At 34.5% G+C, this 10,199-nt stretch overlaps 1 protein-coding gene across 1 annotated transcript in view; it reads left to right on the top strand.

Moving 5' to 3' along the window:
* The window catches only part of ENPEP (glutamyl aminopeptidase), a 74,700-nt gene that overhangs the window by 47,505 nt on the left and 16,996 nt on the right, over window positions 1-10,199 (top strand). The window contains exons 12-13 of the mRNA XM_011361433.2: window positions 7,564-7,700; window positions 7,836-7,891. Coding sequence (XP_011359735.1) covers window positions 7,564-7,700; window positions 7,836-7,891 — 193 coding nt within the window. The remainder of the gene's footprint in view (window positions 1-7,563; window positions 7,701-7,835; window positions 7,892-10,199) is intronic.

The following is a 10,199-nucleotide window of genomic DNA, read 5'->3' as shown; positions in this document are numbered from 1 at the left end:
ATCCACCTATCTCCTTAAATGAATTACTTGGCACTTGCCTATGTTAAATTCATCTGTGACTGTTCTGTTCACTTAAATTGATTTGAAATGTATTTCTGTATTCTGTCTTCATTGATTTGTCTTTTTATTTCTTGAAAAATTTTAGTTGTATAAAAAACAAGGAGAACTTGTCACATGTTCTCTCCTAAAATCACTCAAAAATAATAAATAAGCTATGTTTAGCACCCATTCCAGAAGAATTCCGCTTTTTATACTTTTCCATTGTACTTCTTTTGTGCTTCAAAGCCATTTTTTATCTAAGACAAACGAGACTCTTCTTCACTCCATCTCATAAGGACTTGTTTTCAGAAGAGCATTTGGCATGAACTTTCACCTGTGGCTTCTTAAGAGTAAAAGTCCTTTATTTACATATGCCTATTTGCTCCTGCAAAACGTTCTAAAATATTAATTAGTAATATTACCCTGGCAAGTAAATTTTTACCCTATTTCCAGTAGATTATTTTTAAAACAGCTTTATTGAGGTTTGATTCACATGCTGTGCAATTCGCCCATTTAAAGTGTATAGTCCAATGGCTCTTATAATATTCACAGATATGTGTAACCATCACCACAGTCAACTTTAGAGAATTTTAATCACCTCAAAAAGAAACTTCATACCCTTTAGCTGTTAACCTGTTCTGGACATTTCATATAAAACATTATACTAAGTGACGTTTCGAGCTATTCCTATTCTGAATGTCACTTAGCATAATGTTTTTAAGGTACATCCATTCTATAGCATGTGTCAATATTTCATTCCTTTTTATTGCCAAATTCTTTTCATATCATATTGATATAATACCTTTTGTTTATCTGTTTATCCGTTGATGGGCATTTGGATAGTTTCTACCTTTTGGCTTTTATGAATAATGCTGCTACAAATATTTGTGTACAAAGTTTTGTGTGGATCCAGGATGTTTTTTTCACTTTTGGAGTTTTAAAATTTCATTATAAACTTTTGTGATTTTTTTACTTTTACTGTAATCTCTACCACCTTTGTTATTGTCAAGGTAAGACCCCTTTCTGTTGCTTTTACAAAACTTTCTCTTGGTCATTTATGCTAACAATTACTTTTAATTGTTGTGTTCAGCTATCTCCTGAATTCTTCCAGAATTCTCAGATCAATGTCATTTTGTCTTGTTATTTTATGTGATCATGTTGTGTTTGAATACAAAGCTCTATCTATTCCAATCTGTCTTCTGAGCATTTTCTTACTCATAAACACATTTGCTAAAGGAAAATGGAGAAAGCAGAAAAAAAAAAAATACACCTTTAAGAAAATGTAACAGCACTGATAAACTGGGAGATTTTCAGTGAGTTTGGCTTAACTATTATCACATATTTTCCCCGTCAGTCACCATTGGTTAATTGAAGGTTGTAGGAAGCTGCCTGATTTGCTGTTTACAAATTTAAAAACATGAATAATTCATCTACACTAACACAATTTACCCAGCATTTTTATGTAATGAGTTTTCCATAAGTGAATTTTCCAGGTAACTGAGGTTTAAGTGCTTTATAAAATAAATTTCAAGAGTTAACAACAAACATTTTTCTTACTTGTATCATGTAGATATTAGACAGAATATTTGAATAATGAATTTAATCCTTAATTAATTAAATAATTAGCTAGCTTTTCGGGTAAGTGTTTATTGAGAACTAACTTATGCACCAGACACCAGGGTAGGCATGGACACAATGGTGAGGGGGGAAAAGCACAATCCTTACCCTGGGGATTACTGTCCAGAGAGGGTATAGACGGTCAGCAGGCAATTTTAATACTGTGTCATAAGTGCTTCGTGTGGTAATAGCCGAGGGTGCTCATTGGAGAAGCGCTGGCTCAGATTTGAGGGTTCAGGAAAGATTATAAAAAGAAATCTAAGCTTGGAGTTAAGGGGGCTAAAAGCAGAGTTAGTAATTTCATCAGTTAGAAATTTCCCAGGTACTGGTGGCACTTCCCCCTGGAATGTAATATCTTTTATTTACATTTGTTCCATACATAATATTTTAAATTAAATAAGTGATTAGCTTGACAGAGAGTAGACAGGAATTGTGCTCTGGATGGAAAATAGTAGCATGTGAGCGCAAGAGCTCAGGGCTCTCCCAGTACCTCTCTGTCGTTATGGTTAACACTTTTTTCCCCCTCTATAATTCTTGACTTACCTGTCTCTCCCCTCCCCAGAGAATATTCCTTGAGAAAACGGAGCTTATTTTGTTGTTGTTGTGGTTGTCCTATATCTCCTGCAGGTACCTAGTAATTGTTTATTGAATGAATGAATGAGCTCCAATGTCCACAGAGCTTTGATGACAAACCTATTTTTATCTGAAACTTCAGAATCATGACTGGTCACTTAGCCAAAAGCAAACTAGACATCCCTTTCTACTTCAAAGTGCCTGCTCCATTCTTAGGCTATGCGCTAAGTTCCCGTTTCCTGTTTGGGAACATCTTCAGCTCTCAGCTCAGAGCACAGATGACATCAAGTCCTGAGTGTATTGAATGAGCAATCAGCTCAGGTTACCAGCCTTACCTCCCTCCCCTTGGCTTCTTTAATGATTCATCAGTTAGAAATTTCCCAGGCACTGCTGGGACTTCACCCCTGGGTCTTTTATTTACATTTGCTCTGTACATAATATTTTACACATTAAAAAAAAAAATTAAACACATAATTTATAACGAAAGAAAAAGATCTTTATCACTGGCTATTCTAACCTGCCCTAAGAAATTTCTTCTCTTGCCATCTATAGTATATTTTATACTGTCAGTTTTATTTATTATTACTTTATATTTTAAACAGTATCATTGTTTAAGCTTAATTTATTCTGTCTTTTTTTTTTAAGTACATTATAAGCTCCTTGAAGATAGAAACTACACGTCACAGTTTTTGTCCACTGCCTACCCTATTCCCAACAAGGTGCTGTGCACATCCTAAGACTTACTAAGAGTTTAGTAAGTCATTGCATAGTTAAGGCTTATTTGCCCCCACCTGCTGTGTTTTTAGAGGTTACCTGTGTATACTTTAATTATGCCTCTACCTTTAGTATCAGCTGCCGTTTTGGCTGTTGACAGTGCATCTACGTTTAGTAGTATACCATCTTTTTGGTTTTAATCTGCCGCTTTCTAACATTTAGAAGAATTGAAGCTTATCACATGATATTGAATGACTAATCTTGCTAAAATATAATATATTAAAATAGGCATTCCCAAACACATAGGATCTAGGACATAAGAAAGGGTATAGACTTTGTGATGACTGTCTTCCTAATGCTTTCAGATTTCAGGATCTGTTCTAGATGGTTTAGATAGCCAAATTCTGACTACCACTAAAATTTGATAGCATATTTAAATATCTCATATCAAAATAATGATGGAGATCTATTTGTAAATTTAATAACAGAGAGAGAGAGAGACTTCATTCTTTCAAGCTGAGTCTCATGGAATGTTTGAATTTTGATTGAATCATTATGAATTCAGTTTTGCAGGCTTAGAAGCTCAGTTTCATTCATTCATTCAGCCCTGGCCAACCAAGTCTTGGAAGATTTACTCACATAAACCAAACATATAAGAATGTTAATTTGTTAATTTACACAAAGAAAAATATACTGGCCAAGGTGAACCAGGATGCTCATGTCAGCTAATTAGGTTATCTGTTTCCAGGAAGAAAATTTACTTAATTAGAATAAAGAGAGAGTTAAGGTAGATAGATTTTTTTCAGAGATGTCATCAAGCTGGGATAGCCTTATATATTGCATTAACTGGGAGTCTATTGCATTTAGAGGTTATCAGTAGTGTCTCCATGCAATGAAAATTTCTTGTTCATGCAACAATGGAAGTGTTCTTGACCTGCCATCTCTCCTAGGGGGTTCTTTCCCAAATAATTACTTGGAAATTCTGCCTTCTTTATTTTTTGAGGCATACTACCCCCCAAATCTTGGACTTCCCTTTCTGGATCTTTTGCATCTGGACGGAAAACAGAGGAAGATAATGGAGAGACCAAGCTAGAAGACCATTTATTACTTTTGCCCACATTTATGCCGCTTTTCAATCATATATTGCCACCTAACTACAAGGGAAGTTAATAAATAACAGTGTAGCTGTGTACCCAGGAGGAAAAGGGAATAGTGTGGTAAAGAACTAACAGGTCTCTGCCACATACATTGTTCTCTATAACAGCTGATCTCTTAAAAGATCTGGAACATACTTGGGCTCCTGTTTCCTTGGGAAGACCGGAGACACATCGACAGGTCTTTACCATCCAAATCTCCTTCGCAATTATTTCTTCCCAATCATCGAAACCACTGCCAATGATAATCCTTCATCATGGTAGTCAGGTTGCATTTTTTGAGATTCCTGTTTATTATATATTACATATTAATACTGCACTTTTTTTTCCTGAGAGATCCTCCAGGCCACGTGCCGAGTTTTAGGTGATATACAATCATTAATACTTTCTTGAATAAATAATTTGTTGAGAACGTTACCACAAATGGATAACCAATCCATTTTATATGTTTCACATTAGTCTTAGTTTCAGAGATTGAAATTTTCTTCCTTGACCCCAAATCCTGACAGTGCATCCTACTTGAAGTTTTTAGCTCTGCAAGTGTAATTTGTGACATTAGTAAAAAGTACCAGCTCTTGTATCTTTCAGCTTTTTACTATTAATACACAAAATTTAGCAAGATAGAAGCTGTCATTTCACACTGAAAAATAATTCACATAAGGATTAATGCAACACAGCATTTTTATCACCAAAGAAAATGTTTCCTGCCCTAGGAATCTCAGGCTATCAGAAGCTGATTTGTTGTCTAAAGTTTATTATAATTATTTATGTAAAATAGTACATTAGAGAACTCTTACGTGTGCTCTGTTACTGAAATCTATTTGGGTTGAAATTAAATAGCCTGTGGATAAAATTTTGAAAAGGTAATTATCTGTCTTCCCTATCATCAAGAAAAATAATAAAAGAAAAAAATAACAATTTTCTAGAAAGAGCACTTACTCAGAAATAATTCATTCAATACTTTGTCCATAAAATTAGCAAGAAACAAAACAAAGCAATTTATAAATTGAGTGATAGAGTATTATGTGACCATGAAATTTACATTTTCATATATAAAAGAAAATTATAAGATGTTTATAATATTTCAGAATGAAAAAGATTACTAATCATAAAATCAGTGTTTTCATTATGTGTATTATGTGTTTGTGAGTGTGAATATATTGAAAGATACACAGAAGATAAAAATGTTACTTCTATTCTCTATCTGGAATAGGCATCAAGGTTGTAGTCCTACTTACTTCATTATGTAACCAAACAACCCAACAGTATTTTTGCAGTTGACAACTGTTCTGAAAGAAGCATGAACTTGGAAAGTCTCTAACAATTAATTTCCTGGATCTCAACTTCCTCATCTATAAAGTGAGAAAAATCACAGTAACTCTAGACAGGCTTAACTAGGTATATATAAAGCACACTAAAATACTTCAGTATTTAGATGGATTGCCAGGAACTTCTCAATGTTATTTATATTTGCTTCGCTATTTATAGAACTGGCGGCCTATTCCCTTTCATAATAATGGAGATAGCTTCCATCTGTTGGAAACATAACTATATGACCAACACTTTATCTATATTATTTAATTACCTAAAAATCCCTTCACAATAGCCCCGTGAGGGATTTTTGTCCCTATTTCCCTTTAGTTGAACCGGGACACAGAGAGGTCAAGTGATTTGGCCAAGATCAAACAGCTAGTAAGTCACAGAGCGAGGATTTTTATCCTAGATCTGTCAGATTTGAACGTTCGTGCTCTTTTCCTATAACACATGGCTCTGTGTGTAGCCAGAGGCTCTCCTCCTGATACAAACATTCAAAGTGTACAGTTGCCAAAAGATTAGCTTCCTTTTAACAACTTGTCCATGGGAGAATGACGAAGAAAGATAAATACTACGTGAGTGAGGTAAAGGTTTATAATTTGTCAAGTACCTCCTCTGAATGGTCCTAAAAAAACAGATGGTCTTGTTGAAGAACGTACAAATATATTATAAAAAACTACTGTGTCCTGAATATCTTACAAACCTTGCAAACACTTCCAAAATTTAAATCATCTTTTTTTCCCATACTGACTCATTTCCCTCTCTTCTTGAGGTGGCAACACTATTATTCATTTAGTCGTGCAAGCCATTTTCCCTTTCTTTAACTGTCCACATCAAGTCAGAAAAAGAATTGTGTTGATTTTACCTGTGATGTGTCTCTCGAATACATCATATCCTTTGTATTTTCATCATCTCCACCTTAATGTAAGCCCTCAGTTTCTCTTGCCCTAGGTTATTGCAGTGAACTCTAGACTCTCCTTCCAATACGTCTCCCACATCACTATCAAAATTATCTTTCTCGAAAACAGACTTTAACATGTTTTTTCCCTACTTAAAAATCTTCTCCATCTTACCATCCTCAGCAGATGGATTCTTTAACATGGTATGTGGCTCTTCACACTGAAGCCCCAGCCCTTATTTCCAACCTCATCTCTTGTTTTCCAATATCATATCCTACACTGTCACTACATTAAACTATTTGCAATTTCTCAAATATAATAAGTATTTCCACACCTTTATTTAAATTGTCCATGCAAACAAAATAATATATAAATTAAAATGTATACAAGTCATCCTAATAAATCTGGTCATGTCAGAGCACAGGTATTATTTTAAGGTTTTTTTTGTTTGTTTGGTTTTTTTTACCTAAAACCTGTCTCTGTTCCTTCAATGTTGAGCTTATAAAATCTATTTACTAGAGCCTTATATAAATAGTGGATGCTACTTTAGAAAGAAATTTCACTTGGTAAATGTAGTGATGGAAAAGCATTGATGCAATCAATTGAAATAAGGAAGTAGGAGACTTTATGATGATAAATAAAATTGGAAGAGCAAGTATGAAAGAGATTATAAAATCAAGAATGTCATGTTTGGATTTCAGCTCTATTGCAAGTCTTCTTGACATTTTTAAAGTGTTACTGATTCTCAAATCATTATTCTACTTAGCAATAGCCATTTCCATCGATTTGAATGTTGATTTAATAAACAAAGTATTCTTTTAAATGTTTACACTTTTGCCTCCCCCGCAGGCTGCCTCAGCAAATATTTTTTGTGTAATGAATCCGTCATGATCAGGAATACATGAACTTCCCCCAGAAGGCATGGACTGCACTATTTTTAGGCATTGTTTTCTTTTTCTGAAGGATTGATAAGCACAAAATTACTTAACCATTTGGCAAGCTTTGGCCAGTAAGAAATATAAGTCACAAATTACAGGATTCTTATTTACATGACATTTCTTTTTCAGCTTATATACTATAGCGATATTCCAAGTTGGGCAACTAAATAAGAATTAGGCTTTGGGGGTTTGGATCCAAATCAAACTTGACTCTTTGAGCTAATATTTCTTTTCTTTTTACTCTCTTGGTCTAATTTCTCTGTGTTTACAGTATATGCAAATATGTTTCTTATCGGTTTTTATTTACTACTACAGGAATCACTTTGAACTCTTCTAATCCTGATGGAGATGTTTTTCTCAGAATAAACTCAGATCACATTGGGTTTTATCGTGTAAATTATGAAGAAACAACTTGGGACCAGATAGCTTTCAGACTTTCCTCTGATCACAAGGTAAGAGTAGCAATAACTGCGAATTATTTTATTTTTGTTCTAAGAACAGCATCTTAATGACATTATTTTTTCCTTTAATAATCATGTTTTGCATTAATAATCACATTTGCTACCTCTTTTTCTTCCTCTTCCCAGGCATTTTCGTCTGCTGATCGGGCAAGTCTTATTGATGATGCCTTTGCCTTGGCAAGGTGGGTTTTGGAACGAGATAGAGCATTTAAACTACTGTGGACTTAGTCATAAATTTTTAAATGAATTACGACAAAATTTAAGAATTAATTCATTTTAGTTTAAAATATTCAAAGCCCCTGTTTATGACATTGTTTTCTTTAACTCTTTTTTTAAAGCTCATATGAACCTTATAGCCAAAGTACTGACATTAGCTTTTAACGTACACACAAAAATTCACCTACCCTATTGACATTGATTATGGTTTGTCTGTGTCAGAGTCCTTGAGCTAATTGGTGACATTTACAAATGTTTAAACATTCACCTTCATAATTTTAATTTAATAAAAAGACAGTGCGTTTCATGAACTCAGTTCTGTGAGCTGAAGCCCATTATAAGACTTTTATGGCTAGAGTCATCAAATCTTTAGATCATTGGGGTAAGAAGAATGAAACATGGTGCTCTAGGATTGATCAGAAATAAGATATTACTTAAGAAACTTGGCTATTTTTTTTTCATGGCCTGAAGGTAACCCAAACTTAAAAAGTTAATAATTAACACATATTGGGGGACATGGAAGAGTAGTAACCATAGGTATTTTTTTTTTCGGGTAGTCTAACACCAGCAATTCAACAGGTATTAAGTTTCTGGCACTTTTATAGGAGCTAGGGACACAGCAGACTTGGTTCGCTGGCTGTGTGGTGGCCTTATCATAGATATAAACAATGTACCAACAATGAGACAATGTACCTCCAGTGGCTCCTCATCTGGGTTGATATCCCTTTTATGGGACCCTATATTTCCCCACGATATTACATTGCCATTGTTTACTAACTGTTCAGCTCACCCACCAAACTGTAAGTTTCATGAGCATAGGCACCCAGATTGTGGTCCTATTCATTTTATCCCCAGCTCTTGACTGTGCCTGGCCCATAGTAGGAGATGCTCATTAAATATGGGCTGGAAGGATAGCATAATAGCACTGATGCCATGGGAGAACTGTTTTACGCAGACTTCCTAGGTAGACTACTGAAAGTCAGAAAATCTTCTTGACACTTTTTAAGGAGAGAATTTATAGGGTTAAAAAACAAGTTCTCAAACCAGATTAAATTCTGGCTCTATATAACCTTTAGTAAGATTTTTAACCTCTCTCTGGGTCAATTTCCTTATTAGTAAAATGGAGATGACTTTATAAGACTCTTGAGGAATAAATGAGCTAATGCACATAAAACACCCAAAACATTGTCTGGCCTATAATATGTGCTCAATAAATTGTATTACGTGACAAAAATGCATCCACTATTGATTAGAGCAACAAAGAAGCATTTAGAAAACCTCTTCTGAATTTGTAATCTAGATGCCCTTTATAGGTAATAAACAACATGATTCACTTTAGGGAATCTCCAAGTTTAATTCTCTGGATATATAACAGATTAATTATAATGTTTCCCCTTATTTGTGGTTTTGCTTTCCGCAGTTTCAGTTACCTGAAGTCACCTGCAGTCTGAAAATATTAGGTGAAAAATTCCAGAAATAAACAATTATTCATAAGTTTGAAATCGCTATTCTGAGTAGCATGATGAAATCTTGCACCGTCTCACTTCATCCTGCTCAGGAAGTGAATTATCCCTTTGTCTAGCATCTCCACACTATATGTGCTACCTGCTCATTAGTCACTGAGTAGCCATCTCAGTTAACAGATCAACTGTCGCAGTATCACAGTGCTTGTGTTCAAGTAACCCTTATTTCACTTAATAATGCCACATTCACATAACATTTATTACAGTGTATTATTACAATTGTTCTATTTTATTATTAGTTATTATTGTTAATATCTTATTGTGTCTAAGTTAGAAATTAAATTTTATCACAAGTATGTATGTGTAGGAAAAACATATTATATTTCGAGTTAGGTACTATCCACAGTTTCAGGCATCCGCTGAGGGTCTTGGAATGTATCCCTTGTGGATAAGGGGCAACTACTGTATTTTCCATTCCCTGCTAAGAACTTCTACTTTCCCTGCTAAGAACTTCTACTTCTCACTTATTACGCTGCCTCCGGTTCCTCCAGCCTTAAAGCAAGGGGAGCAAGTGAAGGCAGGAAAGATCCTGACATTTTGTATGTAACAGTATGTTAGTCATTCATTTAATAAATATTGATTGAGCACCTACTCTGTACCAGGCACTGTATAAACTTGGGAAATTAAGTGGTGAAAGAAGATGATCAATATTTTAAAACATAATAAAACCACTTAGAATTTTTCTCGGGAAAAACTCTCCTGCGAGTGCATAACGACCTTTTCCAAAGCTTAGTATCTTGGCTGTTAAAAA

The sequence above is a fragment of the Pteropus vampyrus genome, unplaced genomic scaffold (genome assembly GCF_000151845.1).
Source record: "Pteropus vampyrus isolate Shadow unplaced genomic scaffold, Pvam_2.0 Scaffold67, whole genome shotgun sequence".
NCBI classification, from domain to species: Eukaryota; Metazoa; Chordata; class Mammalia; order Chiroptera; family Pteropodidae; genus Pteropus; species Pteropus vampyrus.
The sequence above is the reverse complement of the archived record's forward strand: the minus strand, read 5'-3'. Positions and strand labels throughout refer to the sequence as shown.